This window comes from Thermobia domestica, unplaced genomic scaffold (genome assembly GCF_964235325.1).
Source record: "Thermobia domestica unplaced genomic scaffold, izTheDome1.hap1.1 HAP1_SCAFFOLD_93, whole genome shotgun sequence".
Lineage (NCBI taxonomy): Eukaryota > Metazoa > Arthropoda > Insecta > Zygentoma > Lepismatidae > Thermobia > Thermobia domestica.
In genome coordinates this window covers 480,381-505,877 of record NW_027655886.1, presented here as the reverse complement: position 1 = coordinate 505,877, position 25,497 = coordinate 480,381, and the positions used below count along the sequence as shown (strand labels likewise).

General features: G+C 36.7%; 1 protein-coding gene across 2 annotated transcripts in view; it reads right to left on the bottom strand.

Moving 5' to 3' along the window:
- rdx (BTB/POZ and MATH domain-containing protein rdx) overlaps positions 1–25,497 on the bottom strand; it is a 574,233-nt gene that overhangs the window by 105,526 nt on the left and 443,210 nt on the right. Inside the window, exon 3 of one of the 2 annotated variants that reach the window (XM_081747187.1) lies at positions 16,908–16,992. The exons of the other annotated variant lie outside the window; for it this stretch is intronic. Within the exon in view, the coding sequence (XP_081603313.1) occupies positions 16,908–16,942 (35 nt within the window). The 5' untranslated portion in view covers positions 16,943–16,992. The remainder of the gene's footprint in view (positions 1–16,907; positions 16,993–25,497) is intronic. 2 annotated transcript variants of the gene reach the window in all.

The window sequence follows — 25,497 nt, the reverse complement described above, 5'->3', positions numbered from 1 at the left end:
AAGCTGTAACATGTAACAGTTTCGAGCAAGTTATCACACCATCCTCTCCAATTTTATACTGAGCAAGCCAATAAACACTCAACGCAGACTTGCAGTTGTCCGTCAGCAGTCAAGGGGATCTGCAAATCACAAGCTGAGCTGTCGTTGATAATGCATTACAAGTGAATTGTTCTAATTTTGTATCAACAAGAATGCCTAAACTGAAGTGCACGTTTTCTTATAATTTGAAGAAGTACTCCGTTTCTGAAAACAATGAATTTGACTGCAAAATTTGCAATGATACATTTTCCATTGCACCACCTGGTGGAAACTCGGACACTCTCCAACACTTTAATATATATATATATATATATATATATATATATATATATATATATATATATATATATATATATATATATATATATATATATATATATATATATGGCTTCGAGTGCTTCTACATTTACAAGCAGAGAGAAGATGAATGACTTTTTCTCTTAAAGCAAAACAAAGAATTATGAATAATCTTTTTGAAAAGCTAGGGGCACAGAATTGTATTTTGGTGTAAGGCTTAGAAATATGTGAATCTGGCCCTGACAAATACGCAAATACACTGATTTAAATAAAACGAGATTATTTGCATATTGTTTTCCTGTAAAGTATTTTTATAAGACATCATTTTGAGTTTTTAAGGCACTTCTTTTCCAGTTAGATTGAAAATATCTTCACCCCGTACAATTAATTGGAAAGAAGACAGAAAAGTAGCTGCAGCTTGGGGAACATTCTCCTTACTGTTGTTCAAAACCAGAGCTACAGTTCATTAGACTGTGTTGGAAAGTTATGGGGAGGGGAAGAGATCGAAGGTGTACCGTACTTTTACGAAAAAATGGCAGTCTTACCTAACATCAGCAGTTCACGCAGAAGAGGCAGACCCAGATGTTTTTGAATTTATTACTATTACTCATCCAGTACACTATTCCCATCAATCTGTTTGGCCGTCTGTGTCCATAGCAGTAGGATTTCTGGGTAGATAGAACTATAAATTATGTTACAATAGCAAGTTCCAAAATACACTTTTCTTTCTGAAAAACGGTTAAGACAACGCTATATACGACTTTCTTGTGTAACTCGAGTTAGAGGGCATTTTTAAGTCATAGTTGCCACTTTAAAACCCGCGATATTTGATCGATGTTACTAACTGGGAAGGGGGCTACACATCGAGAATTTTTTAGCTGTCTGGAAGTTGTAACGGTTGAAAATTTGTCTTCACTTAAAGGATGAACTCTCCCAGTGATCGTGCTAGCGCGCATGTCTTTGCTGCACGGGGTATAGGGTTTGAATAGCGGTGGGAGAGTCTTAAAATTCAAACGCACGATGCTTCGGATTCCACCTTAAACCAATGTCCACGTCTCATATAGCCTCAGTGCCGAAAGGGATGCTAAATTCCAATCAAAAACTAACAAAACAACTTTCCATAGAATCCATCTTGAGTATTTGTGTAGGTGAGTGGGGGGGATACGATAGCACAGGCCTCAATTTGCGATGGCGAGGTGATGTATATTGTGACTGTTTCTCGGTTTAAAATAACTTTATAGTTAAAAAAAAAAAAAAACTCCAGGGAAGTGAGCTCAGGAAATGCGGTTGGCCCTTCAAAGGGATCACACTGCCCAGTTCAATGACAAGATAATTCATATCCAGCCACTGACGAACTTCTTGTCTGTAAAGATGGTGCTAAATTCTGCAAATAACGGAGGAATGTATCATATTCTGTCAGTTGGCAGAAACACAGTATCATGTACGATTTCGTGATACCAGAGAAGTGACAGTGCTATCGATGAATATAGGTATCGTATTTCCGCACATTACTTGTATCACTTAGTACCGGTAGTCTGACAATTTACTATGCTATTTACTGGGCATACTACATAGTTGGAAAAATAAATACTACATGAGGATGAAGGATAAGCGTACTGTTTATGTTGGCGTATGACCGAGGTTTATAATTCAACCATACACCTCGATCATCCTCTGCTAGTTTCTGATGAATCTGCAACTTGTACGAATGCCATTAAGAGTTTGCAGAATCAACATCATAGACACTTCACTAACAGAAAGAGTACACTCGTCGAAGGTTCTCGCTTTCTATACCGAAGTATGCTTAATTTTGTTCGTAGACATATTAATACGAATAGCTCCCCACCCACCTCAAGATACTGAGTCAACACGGAAATTTCTGTGCCTCTACTACTGGGAATTGCATCCAAGATCACGAGCAGCATTCAAATACCTTTCCAAATTAAACTAACATTTCTTTTCAGCATAAGGTTTCGTAAGATGAAACTTACGAAATCCACTTTAAGGGCTTTCCCAAACAAGGTCAGAACGCACGGAAATCACACGTGATGGAAAACGAAAGCGTACTCCAATTTATACTACCTAAATGCAAGACAGATAACAGTATTCCAACAAGTAGCAATATCTAGTTCATACTACGTGAAGGAGTTTGTCTAGAATATTGAAAATAGCCGAATTGCATCCATCCATCTTGACGTTTAGTTAAAGCTGGATTTCATAATATCAAGGGGCAATTCCTTTAATTTGGTAATACACAGAGGTCATATTTTCAGATCAACTGGATGAATCACCTCCATCAACGAATTCGATTCCCAACTTTGACTTTCTATATCCTAGCTAAAATTGATTGTGATCCATCAAGTAGTTCTTGAGATTTCTTCACTCCTGGACGGACGGACACATGGACAGACAGACGGGGGCAGTATATAAAGAAGCTTTTTAGTTGGTACATCAAACTTGTAAAAAAATGTATAAGTCCCTATCACCTTATATTGCTTTGTTTATTCGATCTATTTTCTTACTTTTTTGCCGCTCTGCGAATGTCGGTTTAAAAATGACTAATTAAAAAAAAACAATATCGAAGTTTCCCACGAGTTTTCTTGTTCCTCATCCACCTTATTCGCCAGACTTGCCCATCTCAGACTTCCGATTGTTCCTGATTCTATATATATATAAACATAAACTCTAGTTGGACGAGTTTTTGTAAGAGTACTGACATCATCACAGGCGTAGATGAGTTCTTGTGATCACAATCTAAATATAATCTTCTACTAGGATAAGGGCACTTTAGCACCGCTGGACCAAGTGCGTTGACGTAAGAAGATTGTGCAGAAAAATGAAGGCATTATCAAATATGTACCTCTTAAAGCTTCCTGAAGGATCAAAACGTTTCAGTCAGCTTTCGTACTGTGTACGTAATTTTAGAGTTTCTAACAAGCAGTTTTGCCTAGCCGTTGATCACTAGGGATGACCACGAGCTATTTTTTTTTTTTAACTCGACTCGACTCGAAACAGACATCTATGACCTAAACTTGAGAACTCGGATCGAGTTTCGAGACGAGTCAAAACGAGCCAAATCGAGTTAAATCCTGTGTGTAGTTGCAGTGCTCTCTTTAAGTATCCTACATAGACAATATAATGATCAATGGTGATGATACTATTATTATTATTAACAACAACAACACCGTGTATAACCATGACAGATCGGCGGTTTGTGTCTGAATACGAAAAACTAGTTGACTGCCGATCTCAATTGTCGAGAAGTCTTCAGCAGGCAAGGACATCATTCGCGAGAATCTGGATTTGAGTTCTAGAGGAGTGAATATTCGGGCTAGAGCCAAAAATTGTTAAAAGTTATAGGGGCCGGCCAAACCTTTTTAAAGCTGCTCGGCCCGGGTTTAGGTTTGTCAGCGGCTCGGTTCACAGCTCATTTCTATCGAGCCGAACCGAAACGTGAGCCAACAGCCCACCCTACCGAGCCAGCTCAATCCGATGGCTCACCCGAGCTGCACCGAACCGAGCTGATGGTTCACCCCAACAAAGCTGGTTCGAGCCATATCAGCTCAGTTGAGCCGAGTCGAACCGAACCTATGGACTCGTATCAACGGAGCTGGTTCGAGCCGATGGCTCACCTGAGCCGAGTCGGTGGCTCATCCCAACTGAACTGGCTCAAGTTGTTCGTTCAGTTTAAAACGATCTGAGCCGAGCTGGTTGACAACACTATGCGGGTTGGGCTTCTGCTTGGGCTCAAAAATTCGACCGTGCAGGCCTCAGCCTTGATGGTAAGAACTACAATATATTTAATATTGCTGCTCACGACACCTCAGTCTGTCTCGTTATAAAAATCTATTGTCGTCTCGTTATTGAGACAAGACGAGATGCGAGTAGTATCCCCTGCTGTGAGCAACACTAAAAGTGTTTCACGTTACTGCTCACATTTCTAATGGCTTTCGCTTTCAATTATAATCAGACCATGGTTTCAAAACGAGTTAAAATGAGCTGAACGAGCGAATCATTTATCAAACTCGACTCGACTCAAAACTCGACCTTGAAAATAGTGACTCGGCTCGGAACTCGACTCGAAACTCAAGTCGAACTGAGTTTTATCTCGACTCGTGCTCATCCCTATCGATCACAAAGTCAATCGGGACTTCTAATTTTATTAATAGAGAGGACTGGCTATAAATTATTAGTCCACATACAAGATATGTATGACCAGTGGTGCCATTCAGCCGGTTCGCTAGAACCGGTTCTTAAAATATTTCCAGTTCGCAGTGTTTGTTATACCCAGGTGTAACAGTAAATTTAACCCAGTTATACTGTTTCTGGATCACATGTGTGTGTGTAGTGATGAGGGTTATTATGTTTGAAGTGCATACATACCATTATCAAAAATTGTGATTCATTGCTGAATTAAGTAGGGATGTACCGATATATCGGTATCAGTAATATCGGCCACTTTTGGGAGTATCGGTATTGGCAAATGGACACCGATATTTACCGATACATTTTCCGAACTATTTCCAATTTGTTTAATATTAACAGTGACTCTTATATTTCATCAATTTCTTTTAAAGTTGATCTAAAGTATTATCAATTGTACAATCGATTTCTTTATGCATGTGTACGCCTTTATTTGCACTATTCGTACTCAACTGATATTTTTAGTCCCTCCATATCAAAATACTGGTGAAGAAAAGCCAAGGTCCTCCGTCAGAATCATGGGCGTCCGAAGAAAATTTTCTAGGGACGGCCCATTCCATGGTTACTATATTACGTCTGGTACTTAATATACGTGGTTTGTTGTACTATGTATACATTTTCGTGAGCCCGGGGGGGGGGGACTGACCATGCCCTCCTCCTTCGGTACCCATGGTCAGGATAACAGACCCGTCATTTGAGTCCCAAACGAGACAGAGGTTTCGATTCAGAAGAAAATGTTATGGAAGAAACCCACAAGACGCTCACTGTCATTATTTTCTCCTACTTACTGATTAAAAACAATTAGTTCTCAAGTTAATAAATAGTTTTACCATTTTCGACCGCTTAAAGAACCCTCTTATTTTTTATGGTATACACAGCAACACCTGGTTCACCACGCGTAATTTTTTAAACAATAAAAATTTGTAATGGTAGTATTCGTTTGCATTATATGTATGCAGGGGGCGGTGATTATGGGGCAGGAGCGGGGGAAGTTGCCTCCCACTTCTTTGAAGTAACCCCTTAGTGTATACAGTTCCATTTGTAAATGTAAAAATATGTACGTATTACTGGTTCATAGAAAAAATGGTGCTATATAATATTTGTCGTGGCTTGAGTATGTATTGGTTATTTGTCTTCTCGTGGAGTTAAGAAAGCTACATGAATTGTGTTTTAATTGCCACGGAAAATGGCCCAAAAATTAACCTTTGGGAGCGCAATAATTCCAGCGTACTTTCATTTCTTCTTACAAGATCTCGATATTAGTCAGCCACTTTGAAACTGATTGAGAGAACATTTCGCAAAACAAGGAAAGTTTTCACAAGTTATTCTTTAATTGCACAAAAACCGACAGTTCCTAAAATATCTTTCTTTTTCTTTCTAATAGTAAGTAATTTTGATTAAGAGAGTAATAACAATCAACTTCTACCTTTTTCATTGTTTTGTCTACAGTATTTATGATATTCCGCCGTTACAAATTGCGGTGAAAGAAAAAAAAAATGTTTCTTTTTATACTAGCAGACTGCCGTTTTCGCAAACGCAGCAAAGCCCTTGTCGTTGGCTTTTTTCTTTGAACAGAAAACAAGAAAGAAACAGTTGAGAATGCTGGAAGAGCATTGCAAGAACGAACTTTAAAAAAATAATAAAAAATAAAAAATAAAATAAAATAAAATAAAAATAATCGAAATTTCTGTGAAATAGTATATTAAATGTATTTGATAAAATTCAATAAATAATACACTTACATATTTGGAACCTGCGTATTAGGGAATCTGTTGAATTAGCTATATTGAGCTGTCACTTTTTATCATCCCCGTATATATATTGAAAATGCAGATATAACTAGTGGTCACCGATTACTACTTGTTAACAAAATGTTCTCCATCCTCTTAGATACTGATCAACACCAATGTCATCTCTCTATGATTTACGGTTCCCGAGATATGCTTTCTTAACTCTCCCGAAATCGGACCTTTTTTGGCCAATATTTTAAAAACGGTAAGTCATAGAGAGATTATGTTGGTGTTGATCAATACCTAAGGGAATGGTGAACATTTTGGTACCAAATAATGACCGGTGGACATTGGCCAAATCACAGAAATTTCCAGACAGAATTTTAAGATGTTCATGACAAGGAATCAAATCTCTTCTTAGATCTTCGTTGTTTAAGAGTACAAAGGGCTAGAACCTATTTGCGTTGCTCTTGTCAAGGGCCGCACAAGTTTTGAAAGACAGGGCTTTCGATAGTTCTACTGATATCCTGCAACTCTTGTATCTTTCAAGTTTTCAGAAAAACGTATTCTAATCGAGGTGTTTAGCCGTTCCGGAACCTTTCATAGAACCACCCTAATTCTTTTTCCGGCCCTGTAGAGTCTAGTACTCACATCCTACAGTTTTGAGCAGTACATATTCTGATTCAGTTTGTCTGTAGATACCGAATTTGGAATTAAAAAATAGGGGCTCTAATTTGAAAAATCCCATGAGGCCCACACAGGGCCGCACTCATTTTGAAAGTCGCCGGCATCAGATAGTTCTATTGATATCCTGCAACTTTTGTATCTTTCAAATTTTCAGAAAAACGCATTTCACTCAAGATATTTAGCCGTTCCGGAACTTTTCACACTATTCACCGTAATAGGTTTTCCGGCCCTGTAGAGCCTAATATTCACATCCTACAGCTTTGAGCAGTACATATTCTGATTTAGTTTGTCCCGTAGATACCGAATTTGGAATAAAAAATGGGGACGTTAATTTAAAAAATCACAGATGGGCCTTGTGGGGCTCACACGGGGCCGCACACATTTTGACGGGCACGAGTTTTCGATAGGTCTGTTGATATCCTGCAACTTTTGTATGTTTTAAATTTTCAGGAAAACGCATTCTAACCAAGATATTTAGCCGTTCCGGAACTTTTGACAAGCACTGTATATTTTTTGTGTGGAACCTAATATGAAATTCTGCTTTTTGTCTTTGTATGTCAAATTTTGACCTTATATCTAATATACCCTATTACAATGTTGATCATTTTATTATTCTGAAAATTCCTGATATATATAAGAAATGTGTCCAAAAGTATCGGTATCGACAGTATCGGCCTCTTTAGTATCGGTATCGGTGAAAAAGTGGTATCGATACATCCCTAGGATTAAGGTCCTTCTAATACTTTTTGAAAACCATCTATCTTGAATAATTAATTTCCAAGATATTCGCTGTACTACCTAATTTCGTCACACCAGCTTGTATTAGCATGCTGTGTGTGTAGGTCACTACTTGTCACTCGTGGTCAGGGTTGGCTGGTTACATTGGCGTCTCTGGCATGTAAAATTTGGGGGGGACATCAAAGGAAATGATCTAACTGCTAGTATCTTAGCGGAATGTTAGATTATGTCACTTCAAAATATTGGGGGGGACGCGTCCCCCCCGTCCCCCCGCCAGAGACGCCCATGGGTTTAAACCAAGATGGTTTAAACCAGCTGGTTAAAAAAAAACTGGTTTAAACAAAAAAAAGTTCGTAAAAGTGTAATTATTCGTAAAATCTTGATGAACACACATTTGTGGGTTATCACCTTTCACTCCCGTATATTATTCGTATTATATTCATACCTAAATTCCCTATTCATTACTCAAAGACATTATACTATAAAAGCATTTTTTAAATAAGTTTATGAATGTTTCTTTTGTGATTTTTTATAGTTTATTATTATTGTTATGCAATTGCAATCAAAGGAAGATTCTAAATATTGTTTCGTTTTAATAATGTTCACTATTGATTAGGGTTGATATGTTTAAAACGAGGGCTGTTGTTTTATTCACTTTGTTTTAAACGTTTTAAACAAATTGTTTTAAACGTTTTTTTTTTCGATGCTGGTTGGCATAGATGTTCGTTTTACTTCGACCTCACTCACCCTCGCCCTCGCAGTAGCAGTTGGCCCTCGCCCTCGCGAATGGAATTGTCCATCGCCCTCGCGCACCCTCACCCTCGCTGTCGAAACTTGTCCTCGCCCTCGCGCACCCTCGCCCTCGCCGTCGAAGCTTGTCTTCGCCCTCGCTGCCGAAACTTGTCCTCGCCCTCGTGCATCCTCGCCCTCGCGCACCCTCACCCTCGAAGCTTGTCCTCACCCTCGCCCTCGCGGCCAAAATTTGTCCTCGCCCTCGCGTCACTGTGGGCGAGGGAACTTGAGGGTGAGGATGCCCTCAAGAGGGCCACCCTCGCGAGGGTGAACATCTCTGGTATAAATACATAGAGCAAATCAGTGGCGGATCCAGGGGGGAGCGATCGCCCCCCCCCCAAGAAGAGCAAACTCTCTTATTTTATATATATAAATAAAACCCATCCCAGAATTTAAGTTCTTAAAAGTAGCTCTAAGTAGCAGTATGACAACCCACCGTACCCCCAGAAGTCCGTCCTGGATCCGCCCCTGGAGCAAATTATTTAAACAACAAAAAACTGGTTTAAACCGAAATCCGTTTTTTTTTCAATAAAAACCATGGTTTTTGCCAACCCTGCTCGTGGTATCCAGTAAAAAAATTCGTTTTTGTCTACTTTGTATGATGCTTTCTTAGAGATTTATATCTACCTATATATATATATATATATATATATATATATATATATATATATATATATATATATATATATATATATATATATATATAACCGGTTGTTAAAAAAATAAAATAACGACACTGTGTATGACATGCAACATTCTCTGTTTTGTTACAGTTATAAGACATGAGGTACATAAATGGGATAAGCCTTATATTTTTAAGAAATCTTCCCGTATCATCACTCTGCTTGTCTTCATTTATGGAAAAATACACCTTGTGTTAGAAAAGTAATGAGACTGGTAACACTGCACAAACCGTTGGTAACGCTGGTGCCTGCACCTTCATACGGTTAACACGTTCATGCCAACGTAGTAACGCATGTGAGGCTGAATGTGTTAAGTAGGCAGTTAAAGTAACCTTTGCCGTTTACTCAGAACAAGTTTGAACTGACTCCAGTTGCTACGCAATTGTCTAAAGCGTCTCTCTGGGGTGAAGCTGCGTTTGTGTTCCGAAAATGGACCGGCAATGGAGTTTGAGCAACCACCATAAAATTTTCTGTAAAGCTTGGCAAATCCGTTAACGAAAATTTCAAAGGGCTTATAAAGAACATTCCCTATCCAAGGCATAAGTGTTCAGATGACACAAGTCCTTTCTGGCACAAGTTCACAGATGAACTTCGTGTGATAAGATTTCCAACCTGAAGAAAGGATGACAATGCGGAAAGAGTGAAGTCTCTTGTGAGGTTTGATCATCGATTGATGGTGACAATGATCAGTAATGAATTACATTACGTGTTTACCGTCTATCGAATTTTAACACAAAATCTGGACATCAGAAAAGTGTGCGCCAACATTGTTCCAAAGAACCATGTCATACGCCAGTCTCCAGCAATGAATTTTTGACTGAAAAAAGCATTCCCGTGTTTCATCAGTCCCATATCCGCCGGCTCTCAGTGTCTGAATGACTTCTTTTTATTCTCCTTGCTCAGAAATCATTTGAAAGTGCGTCATCTTGGTACTATCGATAATATCCAGAAGAGCGTAACCGATGAGATAAAAGATAGTCCAGCAGATGTATTCCCAGCAATGCTACGAAGAATGAAAACACCCCTTCCCTCGCTGTGTAGCTGCGCAAAGAGACTATTTTGAAGGAGATAACCTTGATTTGTATAGAAACCCATACACGTACAAACATGCATGAAGAAACCGTCCAACTTCCAAGAAATATGATAAAATCACAGGCAAGTTGATCGTATGTAGCCTTGGTCATCCATATCGAAAGTTTTCAAAATATTCTGTAAACTTGCATGATGGTTTTGTCGTTATTCATGCAAGTTTATCGTGTATGTGCTCGTTCATGCAAGTTGGTTGTTTTATATTTAGGTCCACGAATCACGACAGCGGAAGAAATCACTTGACTTTTTTCTCTGTAACGCCAAGGTCGTCAAGTTGGCACGTGTGTCGTGAAAAAAAAAAAATCCAACATGCATGATGAAACATCTTTCATACAAGTTGGTCATGCAAGTGTATGCGTTATGGATTCCTTAATAATGATAAAATTCATCGTTACAAGAAAATGTCTCATTACTTTTCTAACCTCCTTGCATATAATTTGAGTATAACGGCTTTTTAATAAAGACGAACAATAGTCTTAATTATGCTGACATGGAGCCGTTCGAACGGAATAAAACAAAAACTGCACATCTGTAGAGACTATCTAAATTTAAATTCCCTACTTAAATTTAAAATATTTGTCAATGTGACCAAATTAGATAATCATAGAGTAACGTTAGCAACAGAAATCTTCACTGAATCTGCAACCGACTTGATTTAGAAATCAATAGATAATAAAAAGGAAAACGATACGAAATGAAAAGTGCCTAAAGTAATACTGTATTTAATCTACATTATATTTTTTTCTTATATGCTCTCATTTTATGATGACATTTTGCATTATATCATGATTTAATTTGTGGATTTTTTAACAGGCAAGTTTTATTCATTTTGAGATTACAGATATTTTAGGAATCAAATCATAAATGCATTATAAAATATTTATTGCAATCGTTAACTTCAACTTGAATGTTGACAACTGACACACTTTTACAAGGTCGTAGCACTTTCGATCATAAGAAATAAATTAATTACAAAAAAAAAAAAAAAAAAAAAAATACAAACGCCCTACCGCTTATAGATTTTACAAACTGACTACTTGTTCCCTCAGTTGCAAGAGAGTTCTTCAATGTATTTATACACATATTTGCCCTGATACAAAGGAAAAGTAAACAACACACTTTTTATGACCTGGTTTCACAAATCAAACATCTTCAGCGTGCCGTTTTCACTTTTCACTGGCGTTTATGGTGAAAGGAAAGTCATTTCCAATCGCTTCACTGCACTGATTCACAACACATAGGCCACATCATAGCTCTATAATCAACTAATTTCTTTGCTTTCGAATACAAAGTGTCCATTATCATTACAAATCCATATTGTGTAGTAAGTCACTTACTAGAGAAGCACGCAAACTTAATTTTTATTTAATTCGTGTGTATTATTTTTAGCAATTTATTTATTAATGAGTTACGGTTAGAACAGTTTGTTTTTCCTATAGTTGTTGAATGAATTTCAAAGCGTATTTCACATTCTTCAGTAGACTGAAAATAGTGGTATGCAAGGCGGGAGGAGTTTGGGATTTAAGCTTCCCATTGAGCAAATATTATATATATACATCGTGGGAAACCGGGGTATTCGCGAACACTGGGGTGATGCCGAACACTCAAGTTTACGCCCAAGGAAGCTTGTTAGAAAACAGAGATTTTGCTGCACGCTAGCGGAGAGTCCTGGAAAAGTGAAGCATAAATTTGGTGACAGTCAGTTGAGTGGATTGTCAGAAAGAAGACGTTTTGTTAATTTGTCGATTCACTTATAATGCTGATTCAACAATCTGGACAAGGTAACTTGGCTCTTACCTTATCTATATTGTTACAGATAAGGATATATATTCCCTTATATTTGAGCATTAGTTCTTTGTAATATTACTAGCGTATGCAGTAACAATTAGTTTCAACTTTTTAACAATAAAATGGCGTCTCATGGGGAAATGCCGGACAGAATGTTTGCCATTACCCCGGAGTGTTCGGGAGTGCCCCATGGCGTGAAATAAATTTCAAAAATTTTTAAATAGTACTTTTTTTTGTATTGAAAAGTAAGTAATAATTAATGAAATTGGTTTGGGAAATAGATCATGTTTTGGTAATAAGCGTTATTAGCTTTATTAATTAGAATAATTTGTATATTAATTGTTTTAGGCCTACTTCATCATTCTATAGTTAGTAACCCTATTTTAGATATCTGATCCTTCATCATAGGCTGCAATTTTTTGTGTGTGTGATTCACGGAGTGTTTTACGAATGTATTTAGCCTACTAGCGTCCATTAGGAGTTAGCCAATTTTGTTCAGCCTATTAACCGCATTTGAGCCTACTAGCGTCCATTAGGAGTTAGCCAATTTTGTTCAGCCTATTAACCGCATTTGAACATTTAGCCAATTTTATTCAGCCTATTAACCGCATTTGAACATTTAACTAATAAAGAACATTGTCCTTGGAAGCAAAAAATTAATGCGTATATCTGTAATTTCTTCAATTCCAAATAATGTTTTCATTTTTAATGGATATTTTACTTAATGCGCCGTTATTTCTCAATTTGTTTCATAAGAGTACTTTTGTTTAGTCTATTACCTATTAGCTTTCATTTGTAATAGTTTCAAAGATGATGAGGTCTAGTCATGTTTTTCATTAACTTGAGTTGTTTGTAATTATAATTCTTACTAAAGATTTAAATACTAAATTACAGTATAATTTTAATGTATTTTAATGCATTTCTCTTCTTTCGTAAAGGAAAGTTTAAAGTAAACAGTATGTTCGGGATTACCCCGACCACTGGGGCAATCCCGAACATAGGTACATTTTTAAAGCATCTCATTGATTTGTTGAAAAATGTTACTTTTAACTTTGCTCTGCACTTTAGTAAACAAGGAAAACTCCAAGCTTTCTATAGGGGAAGTCAGTTGAATATGAACATAGTTAATGAAAATACTAATATTTCTCAAAAATGACGTATTACAGAAAGTAAAAAGTATCACTAAAAGAAAACCTGATCTGTCGTCTACAAACGCTAAAAAAGTACAAGGTTACACATGCTTTCGTTCTTGAGTAATAAACAGGTTAGTAAGGTAGGTGCGCAGTGCTAATATTTTCCGTAGTACAAAGGTAATATGAGTAGCGTTTCTTTTTAATATTTTCACATAAAATGCAAAGCAGATACAAAAAATGCACAAAAGAAGGAATAAAACGTTATGATTACAATAACAAGCAAAAGATAGTTGCACATGCAAGTAAAACACAGTTTATTTCAAAATCCCTGTCTATTGGTTTGACGTAAATAACTAGGCACTAAGTATTTTACAATAATCACAAAGAAAAAAACTCAGGGCACTGAACGTTCACACAAAAGACATCATACCAGTCTTGGCACATATCACACTTGATCCATTCTTCCTTTTTGGAGTCTTCACTAAACTGTCCTTAACAAATATGGCAAATACTATCCTGTTCTCTTTCCTAACGTAGCATTTCTGGCGTTTTCTTCTATAAAACTATTACAGGAAGTCTTCTTTTTGAAATGCCTTCGGACTAAGCTATTATCAATTGCCTTGATATGTTCTCGTGCTTTTCCTCTATGTCTTCCTTTTCTGTTGCTTTAGCTCTGAATAGTAGACAGGGGGAAAAGTGATTTGACAATTTTCTGCTGTGTTTGAGAAACTTGCTTGATAGTGTTTCCTGAGGCGTTTGATGGTTCAGGTTGGGCTTCAGTGTTTGTGAAACAGGCAAGTTCTCGACCAGTAGATGTATTGGTTGGTGATGTGTGAACTATAGCAACATTAGGTAGTGCAGAAGAGCTTGTTGGGTCCTTATTACCAGCAGATGACCTTTAAGTGTCTTGAGAAACATCGAGAGAATAATTCTCTGCAACATAAGCGTAACCGGGAATAGCATATACATCTACTGTCTACAGTCCAGTTACTTTAAACGCATTTCAAGCAATTCCAACCGTAGCATTAGTACTTTATGCTTTTGTAATCATTTCAGCAAATTCTAATTTGGTAAATACATTGCTGTTATGAATTTGAAGATTGTAGAATTTATATCATCCATGTTATTACAAATTATGCCACTACGAAATATCTACTTTAGTTAACATCTACAAAAGCTCATCATGTTCATTTCTGCCATTACTTAAAAAAATATGTGTGCTCACATATTAAACTGAACTCAAAAGTTCATATTTCACCGACTGTTAATGATATTTTAACATGTTGTAGTTGGCAACTCTGTTTATAGGAAAGAAGTGAACAGAAGACTTGCGTTGCGTTCCTAGACAGAACTGACTATAAATCCAGTGACAAATTATATATAACGCATATATAATAAGTTTTAGCTTATTATCCATTACCCTGATTTAACTGTAATTCCAAAATATATATCTTTTTATTCTAGGTACCTGTAAAATTCTTTTATTTCATAACAACTGCAGCGAACGAACTTAGGCTCCTCTCTACAAATTCATGAAACTCCAAACAATGTTACCAACTTTGTTGTTTTCCTCGTGCGCAAGGTATATGTACGCTGTGTGAGTTTAAGCTTCGAGCTGGTCATATGTTCGAACTGCTCATATTAAACTTACTTCCCCTATACAAGAAATCTTAATTGTATCTCCAAAAACAAAAGTTATTTTTAATCAAAGCTTGAGTGTTCGTGAATACCCCGGCCTCCCCTATATATAATAATAATAATAATAATAATAATAATAATAATAATAATAATAATAATAATAATTATTATTATTATTATTATTATTATTATTATTATTATTATTATTATTATTATTATTATTATTAAAAATATGTATTACTATATTTCTTGCTTCTTAGCTGAGAATTAAAAAAAACACGTTAGTACCGTTTCACAGTATGAAACTGACTTTTAAACTATGCAAATTCAATAATCAAACTTGAAGTTGTGAATTTATATGTACTGGTTGTAAAGGAGTAATAAGATCAAAGACAGAACCTGTTCCTCGGACGCTGAATTCATATCAAAATACCACTACTCGCTATCACTTACTCTTTTTGTTCTATGGCGATAAAGGCTGAAACTAAAAATAGTTTATTTCAACCACTTCCAGTCTGAACAGAGGGCTAAGGGAGGAGCTGAAACCTATTCCTGGGACGCTGAGTCGATGCAACCACGTCTTGACAGCATTTATCGTTTTTGCTCTATGAAACTCACTATTGAAACCGGAAACGGCTAATTTTAACAATTATCGGTTTGAATAGAAGGTTAACGAAGCAGATGCAACCTATTCTTGGGACATGAATCGATGGGAAGAAACCGCATCTTGAAAGCATTTACTGTCTTTCCTTTACGGAAATAAGTACTGAAACCGGGATAGTAAATTCGAACCACTTTCGGTTTCGGTAGAGTGTTGTCGTTGTGATATGTTGCCTTGAGACGCTGAATCGTTTGCAAAAAACCGGTTCTTGCTACTTGTTATAATTTTTGTTGTATAGCGATAAAAGTTAAAACCGGAAAATGGCTCATTTTAACCACTTCTGGTTTGCATAGAAGGTTCACCGAGCAGATTCAACTATTCTTACGACGCTGAATCGATTGCAAAAAACCGCGTCTTGATAGTATTTATCGTTTTTGCTATACGGAAATCATTATTGAAAACTGAAGTAATAGTAAATTTAAATCACTTCCGGATTCGGTAGAGTGTTGTGGATACTCATGAAATGTTGTTTTAAAACACTGAATTGTCTAAAAAAACTCCCTCTATTACCAATTTCGTTCTATAGCGATAGATTGAAACCTTTATTGAAACCGGAAGTAATATTAAATTTAAACAACTTCCGGTTTTGGTAGTGTTATCGATAGTCATGATACGTTGTCTTGAGATGCTGAATCGTTTCCAATAAACCGTTTTTCGCTGTTACCATTTTCGTTCTATGATGATAAGTGTTGAAGCCAAAAATAACTAACTTGAACCACTTCCGGCTTGAATAAGGATAACCGGAGGAGATGGCACATATCCTTAGGACGCTGAATCGATTGCGAAAACCGCATCTCGATATCTTTTACTGTTTTTGCTCTAACCTGTCCATAGACGAACAAAACCGTTTTATAAGACTTCCGACACTTATGCCAAGCATAGTTTGGAAGTCTGAAAGAAGAAAAGAAAAATTAAAAGACCTTATGCTAAATAAAAACTATTTATTCTCTTCAGTCATGGACTCTGCTGTTCTGAATAGTCCCACAAGGGCAGCTGATAATGAAACCCTTGATAAGATTTATCACATATTAATGTAAACATGATATACAAGAAAAGATCCATTGAGAATAAGGCACACCTATACATACGCAACATATCTGTCAATCAAAGTTTCAAACAAAAGATTAATAAAACTCAAACAAAAAACAAACATAAAGATAATGTTGTTTTATTTAAAATATACAACACAATTAAGATAGATCTATCTGTTCTTATAAATCTTCAAACCATTTTTTTAAATATCAGAAGTTTAATACCTAATTAACCTTGAAACTAAAAGGCAAGTAACAAAGTCAGTTATACAAGATGTAATAAATTATCTGCATGCGTGTTATCCTGATTTCAAAGATACACACGTACACACAAATTGATTAACTAAGCCAAAGATGGAGTATCGAAACCGAAATAATTTTAAAAAATCCATTCTTACCTGTTCCCTTCAACGAAGGGGTCAGAGGCAAACATACTATACTAAACAAATTCTGATATGTTGAAACCTTTTAAAATTTATACACCTGAAAAAAGAAAACACAAAAATAACATCACACAACGAGGTCAAAAAGAGCCACAAGAGGGAAAAAAAATCTCAAAATATACGGAACAAAATGTCATAATCATTATGAAAATTAAAATTTGAAGAAAATAAATAATTTAAGTTTTATAAACCAAAATTCCAGGTAGGTCTCTGTTTCGTTAAATTTCAATCTGGTCAAATATTCCAAAATAAGTAAAATCAATAACAGGTGACTTGGTCTCGTAATCGCTTCATACACTTCTTACAGAGAACATTTTATTTCTACCCATTTTATACTGAAAGTTTTACAGTTATACAAATTTTGTTCAGATTCTATTTAAAACTAAGGGCTTAAAAGATAAAAATATTGAAAGTAGTAAGATGAACCCAGAATACTAATAGTGATATGACTTGTCACTCATAATAATAACAGAAACTTCCATTTCTCGAAATTTGTTAATCGTAAATGTGGCATGTAGACGAAATACACTACTAGCAAAAGAGTCATACTATGTTTGACTAGGGAAAGAAGTCCAATTTACAGTCGAATATAACCAACCTAATAAGGAATACAATCCCAGAAGGTTTATCATATAGGTTGGAGAGGAAATCTCCCCAACTCGAAATCTCAATTGTACGAAAATCTCAAAGTTCTGCGTTAGTTACAGTACTGTAAATCTTACATCCAAGTGGCTATCACTGATTCCATCATTTATCTTGAATTTTAGCTTCGTGGATTATACTGCTTTGTGTGCCTTTACGTATCAACACAAAACTCCACTGAAAATTATGGGAATTTATAAGGGGCGATCAACTGAAACCCGTTCAGTGGTCATAATTCATTAAATAAATTTTATTTCGAGTGGAAACTTGTACACTATCTACAGGCGTCTATGGTTAGCGTGCAGTAAAAATATTGTTCAGAAGAAGTCACCATGAACGTTGAGACACTTGTCCCACTGTGTCACTAACTTTCAAATGCCGCCCATGTAAAATTTGGATGGCTGACTATCAAACCAATCACGCACAGCGTCCTGAACCTCAGCGTCAGTCTGAAATCTCTGACCTTTCAATGCCTTCTGTAGAGGCCCAAAGATGTGAAAGTCACAAGGTAAAAGGTCACGACTGTATGGCGGGCGTCGCAGCATTTCCCACTTGAATTGTTGAAACAAATCCTGCACTTCGTTTGCAACGTGTGGACGCGCGTTGCCATGTAACACAATGACTCCAGCGGTCAATAAACCAGACCTTTTGTTTTTAATGGCTCACCGTAACTATGTCAGGGTCTGACAGTAGCGTGCGGCGTTGATGGGCTGTCCTGGTTCCTTGAAGTCGAGCAATAATGGTCCATGGCAATCAAAGAACACACACACCATAACTTTCCCCGCAGACGGTTGCGTCTTGAACTTTATGGGACATGGGGATGAGGGGTATTTCCACTGCATACTGGAAGACTTTGAACTCGGTTCAAAATGATGGCACGAAGTTTCATCCTCAGCAACAATGCGCAGCAAGAAGTCTTCCAAACTGTAACGTGACAAATGTTCAATGGCGCAACCTATACGCTACAACTTTTGGTCTTCGTCAGCACCCTGTGGGGATCCACTGCGCGCACTTTATGATACCCTAGATCTTTTACAATTTTCTGAGCAGTACCATAACTCATGTTTAACCCGTTCGCTATGGATTGAATACTAATGCGTCTATCCGCAGCTATAGCCGCATTCACCTTTTCACGCGTGTCTTCTGTGGCAACAACATGGGCTTGACCAGGACGGGGATAATTAGTGGTTTGTTCACGCCCCTTCCGAAACACTCTGGCCCAGTCCACCACTGTTGTTTTGGAGACGCATGCATCATACGCCGGAACACTTCAGCTGGTTGACAACCTTCGGCACTCAGAAACTGGATTACGGCACGCTGGTCCTGTTTGGACGGATTGGGGATCTTGAACGCCATCTTTCACTCGCTATACCTGCAAAACGGAACCACGTATCAACAACATTCCTATACCCAAAACACAGGGACATTAGCCATTACACACTATTAAACAAACAATATCCTCCTCATACTATACCAATAATACATGGAACGAACGGGTTTCAGTTGATCGACCCTTATAGTATTGTTGAACATGCAATATGTTGGAAATTGTTATATTTGTGATATGAGATATGTACTCAATATATCAATAGTTTCAAATCTATGCTCTTTGTTTTACACGAGCAGTTTGAAATGAAGAAGTCAGTGAAAAAACATGGATTTGATGAAAAATTTTTCGCGCAATGATTTATCATGACTTTTGACAAGGTTTAACGCTACAACAATTTGTCAGTCGAATGACTGCTATGTTTGGTGGTGAAGCCCCATTCAAAACAATTATTTATCGATTGGTTTCAGAATTTTAACCACGACCGCGACAGCCTCAATGACGAAAATCGTGAAAGTTGCTCAACAACAACAACATTACAAGAGAACATCGACACTATGCGTGAGCTAACTGAGTATGAACCCCATGTGACATACCGAGAAATTTAGGCACACACAGATATTGGAATGAATCAAATACAAATATTATAAAATGATTATTTAGATATATGTCAAAAAGTTATGTTCTCGCTGGATTCCCCATTAACTCCAGACCAAAAAGATGCCCTGTGATGCGATGCTAGAGTATGTTCAAATGGTTCTAACCAGGAGCGTCAAATTCTGTATGCATCATCATCACAGGTGATGAAACGTTGATCTATTAATACGAACACGAAACACAACGACAATCTGTTATATGAGTATTCCAAAATAAGTCAAAATCAACAAAAGCTGTTCGTTCACGCAGTGATGAGAAGCAAAGTTGCTTCATTTTTCGGGAAACCCTTGACACACCTCTACTCTTGGAGAATCGGAAGACAGTAATTCCTCAATAGTACACTACCATAAGTTTGCCAGAAATAGTCAATACACTTAGATCTTACAAACCCAAACGTCGCATCATTTTGCATCATAACAATGAAAGCCCCCACACAGCAGCTCAAACACTGGAGAATCTCAACAGTGAAATTGTTAAATTCATCTCTCACCTTGCTTAATTACCAGATCTAGCACCAACGATTTTTTCTAGTTTTCAACCATCAAAAATAAAAATTGTGTGCAGCATTTTCTAAGCCCAGGAAATGGTAGTGCAAACACAAATGTATGTTTCACAGGTACCTACATAACAGCTGGCTTAACTGCTTCAATAATTCGTTTATTCAAATGTACAATCCTATTACCGTCACAGGCAAATACTTTAAAAAGCAATAAGCAATATTCGCATTCTGGTGCAGCCGTCGTGCAAGTAATCAGCTCAAACCTACAATATGTAATATCTTTGTTCTCTTCTTGGTTTTGCCGATTGAAAGCTTAAAATCTGTAGTATTAAAATGAAATGAAATGAAATCTTTTAAGTTTTACGTCCCATGATTATGCCGGATAGGCTAAAGGGAACGGTGATGATGAGGAATAAATTGGTAGAATGAAGAAAGTGGGAGGAGATGAGACAATCGAGAAAACTCACGCACACGGTGTTTGTTCACTACAAAGTACATTTGGCGCGAGCTGGCATCGAACCAAGGGCCCCATATACCAGAGGTGAACTATTTACCACTGAGCCACCGCGGCCCCTTGTAGTATTCAAGTACGAACATTAGACGCCATCTGATCCGAACATTTCAAGTCAGATCAATCCAACACTATGAAATTATTAGCTTTAAGGACTTCAGATATTTTATCATTAGTGTAAAATATTTAGGAGTGTAAAGTAACCTAAAACCAATAATCACTCACGAATAGGAACAGAGAATCTTATGAAGGAAACATTTGGAACCAGTGCAAACATTAAGCTAGTATCCCCATTAAAGATTGTAAGACCTTTCTTTGTGTATATTTAATCTCGGTCATACAGCCTAGGTAAGAGCTGATACTATCTTACTTATTGTCCTATTACAGGCATCACTTGGGTCAATAGTACAAGTTTAACTTTTAAAAACTATTTTTTTTTAAATATCTATACATATACTATATAAATATCAATCCCTTGTTTCGGCTAAGTTCTAAATTATGTGGTTGCGTATTAACCTTTGGAGCGAGAGACCCAGCTTCGATTCCCGATGGGACATATACGGTTTGGATCCCATATTAAGCTGTATGTCCAAGTTTCATATAGCATCGGTACTGAACAGGACACTAACTCCAAATTAACCAAGCTGTAAATTCTACCCTGATTTCGAGCATGGTTGTATATTAGGGCTGTGAATGTGTTGCCAACGAAATGAGACGAGACGAGATATAAGATTGTCATCTCGTATATTTCAGAATTGTTGTCTCCTCTCGATTTTCGGAAAGCGTTTCTAATCTCGTCTCGTTATGTTAAATTTATGATTTTCTCGTCTAGAAGCAATAAGAATCCTTCCACGTAAACGAGATTGTCATTTTACTCGTCTTGTCCCGAATTTGAAAATATACTTCTCGTCTCAAACGCTAGGCTGCGAGAAACTGACTAGTCACTTCGCAGAATAGTCGCTCGCATGGGTCGTGATGTCACTGATCGGTTTCTACATGAAGGGTAGCAGAGATGTTCTGTGTTCTCAATGTCTGTATATCGCACTGGGATGAACCTGGACAGAAGAACCCTTAGGACCGGCCTAACTGATAGGATGGTGACCGCCAGTGCGATCAGAATTATTGTGACTAACCCTGATGTAATGAAACGGAATCTTTCAGTTTTACGTCCCGCGGTTATGCCGTGTAGGTTAAAGAGGACGGTGATGATAACCATACGGAGTGCCTGGTCCGTAATCATCAGAACACTTTTATGAAGTTTGCATTGTACTAGCATTAGTAGTCTTCAATTCATATGTCTACCTCAACATGAGATTCATTTCCTCACTTGTGAGGGAAAATATCAAAGCACTCAAAACATATCTATCCTATTTTGCTTGTGGTTTCATCTACTATGATTCCCAAATCTGAGTTCGACACTTTCCACATAATTCATTGTACGGTTTCGTGGCTCAATACAATGTTTTCTTGAAGTACTTTTATCAGTATTGATGTTCGTGTGACTTTTTCGAGAGATTAGTTGAAAGTTGGGTGGCCTTATTGAGTGGACACACAAGTCACTATTACATTCTTGCATATTTCGTTTTTACAAAACTGGTTGTTTAAAGACGATTTATAGTAGAGGCTGTCGGATTTTCTTTTTTGAAGATTTTAGGACAGATTAAGGGGGAAAAGGCTCTAAAAAGAGGGGAAAGGGTTAAGGATCTAAAAGGGGATAAAGTTCGAGAAAAATATCTCTATTCCCATTCGGAGGCAACATTTGGCACAATTGGTACTTTATGAGGGCTTTTTTTTTTTTTTTTTTGTTCTAAAGGAACAAGGTCCGCCCTCAAAATTCCTAACCCTAATAATAATATTTATAAGTCAATGCAAAACATTATTATTGAAAGTTACGTATGTAGCTCATGTGTTTGGAACCTACCGGAAGCAAATAATGCCAGTAGTACTGGTGGAAATACGTCATGCTTTTCGATTCAATTGAACATCATTCACTCAAATTAGACCGTTAATTGGAAGATTCACTGTATCGAGTTGATCTGATTTTGAGTTTAACGTCCCTTTCAGCAACGAGGCTATATGAGACGGGATCAACAGATGAACGTGGAATACGAACCACATGAACTGCCGGGAATCGAACCCGGGTATTCGCGCCAAAAGATCCACTGTATACGTAGCAATCTCAATCACAATGTTTAACATCGGGAGCCAAATCGAGATATAACACGAAGCAAGTAAGTCAATAAATACCTACATATTTGTGTTCATAAACCACCTAAGATTAAATATACTGACACGGAATTGATTACTTGCCTGCTAATTGTTTCCAATGTTTCTGGTAATGTTCATTAAGTTTCTTTTTTTATTTGTTTGCAGTATGTACAATGCGTACGAAGTAAATCAATAAAGAAAATACTCCATCATTCAAATAAAATCCAAGGTTCTTTATCTTTGAAAAGCTTCGTCCATGACAAACAAATATTATGCCATGGTCGAGCTTTTTCCATGTTCCGCTTTCTCATTGCAAAATTGGCGATCGTCAGTCTGCATGGCCCCGATTCACGATAAACACTGACTGGCAACGGACGAGCTCGCAAAGGGTCAACCAACAAATGGCCTAGAAGATTAAGCGTCCTCCCGCCTGCTACATATTACAAATGCAAAAGTTACGTCCAATCATTTTGTGTAATACTTCATTATAAGACAAGAACTTAGTTAATGGGGTTATAAGAGGAGGATATTTATAATGATCTGTATAATAATGATTATTATTATTGTTTCCTATGTGACATCTATTTATCCGAATATTATTTCACACAGTTAAATTATTTCTGACATGGCATGACATACACTTATTGCATTAATATTTTTAGAATACACATTCATTAAGTAATTACACACATTAGAATACACACTTATTAAGAATTCATTAAGTAATTACAGACGAGGATACGGCAGTCCGTTTCATAATGAGAAAATTAGGACTAATTTCAACTAACACTTTCAATATTACATGTTATTTGAAATTTCCAGCAAACAATCGAGTTTGAAAGCAGATTATCTCTTTATAAGATCATCAAAAGTGAAATTTTAATTTGAAATTTTCAGCTATCAGTAGAGCTTCTAATACAAAGTTTATTTGTGCAAGATCATAAAAAATGAATAACTTAAAAGTAAAATATGATCTGTTGAAATCCATGTATGGTATACAATGAAAGATTCAATCTTACTTTAAAATATTTAAATCTCTTCTGATTTACAGGAATATTTCACTTAATTTTTTATTTTCCCGTTTTCTTCGGCGATGAATTTACAGAGTTACCTCGTGGTTAAATTAATGTCGTCCCACTTTTGGCGTGGAAGGCCGAGTGCAGTTCCCCATGGTTACTCACGTAATTCAGATTCCTTCATCTTCCTTTCTTTTCATTCATACAGAGTAAGAAACAACAACAACAAAAACATTATATATATATATATATATTAATGTGTGTGTGTGTGTGTGTGTGTAGGACAAGAGAGAGGGAAAGAGAAAGAGAGCGAGAAAATATAGTTTGAAAGAAAAAAGAAATGAAATCTTTCAGTTTTATGTCCCACGCGTATGCCGGCTAGGTTAAAGGAGACGGTGATGAGAAATGAATAAAATGGTGGAATGAAGAAAGTGGTGGGAAACGAGAAAACCCGCGCACACGGTGTTTGTCCACCACAAAGTTCACTTGGCGAGAGCTGGGATCGAACCACGTATCCCCGCACTAGAGGTGAGCACTCTGTCACTGAGCCACTGCGAACCTTATAGTTTGAAAGAGTTTATATTTTTACATTTAAGTGACTAAAATATTCAAAAGAAATTGAATTCGAAATTTCAATGGAGTTACACGTTTCATGATCCCTACGTGCCGTACAATGGTTTTTGAACTCCGTCCGTCAATGTGTGCAAAGTCCTAGAGGCCACACCGTTCAACGTACCAGCACAAAACTTTAAACTTCAGGTTTTTATAGGATTCTACAGTGGAAGGGGAGAGGTAGAATTTTCCGCTAATCTAAAAATAAAGGATTATTTTTCGCAAAAAGACCCTACGACTCAAGATGCAAAATATTCAGGAAAATATGTTATATAAAATTGAGGAAAACGTGCTCCCTCATTACTGGCCCAGTTCAACTTCAAGCAATGGAGATGATTCGAAATTCTCAGAAAAAATACTATTTCTGACATTTTTTTTTTTTTGAAAGTTATTATAGAATTTTTATTTAAATCTTCGGGGAAGGGAGATTAAGTGATTCCCGACATTTTTTTGATTGACTTGAACCGCAAGAGTGGAAATTATGTAAAAGTTCAATAAAAATATACCTACATCATACATCACATTGTGTTAAAAATCGAATAATATTTACGATAATGAGATCATATAATTCTTTAAATCTTAGGTAGAGGTGGGGGAGTTCACTTTCTCGTTCTTGATTAATTTTACATCCAAGAAGTAAGAATGATTGTAAAGTACCAAAAATGCACGCCACATTCAATGAAAACCCAATATTTTTTGAAAGATTCCTTGGATCATATTTTCTTTTTAATCTATTCTACACTGGGAGGCTAAGTTCACCGCTTATTCTTGACAGATTTTAATCTCCAGCACAGATAATTACGGAATAGAGTCAAAGATAATATACATAGTATTGAATCAAAACCGAATGAGTTCTCGTGGAACCCATAAAAAATCAGGAGATTATTTATTGATATCAGCTCCATGTAAAGTGAACAGTTGTGAAGGTTTAAACAAAATGTACGACATAGTACAACAAAATCGAACAGTTTTAGCATTAATTACCGTGGTACATTTTTTAAATGTGCGAAGGAGTAGAACTCATCTCACACGAGGGGGCTGAATTTAACACTAATTCCTAACTGATTCTAATT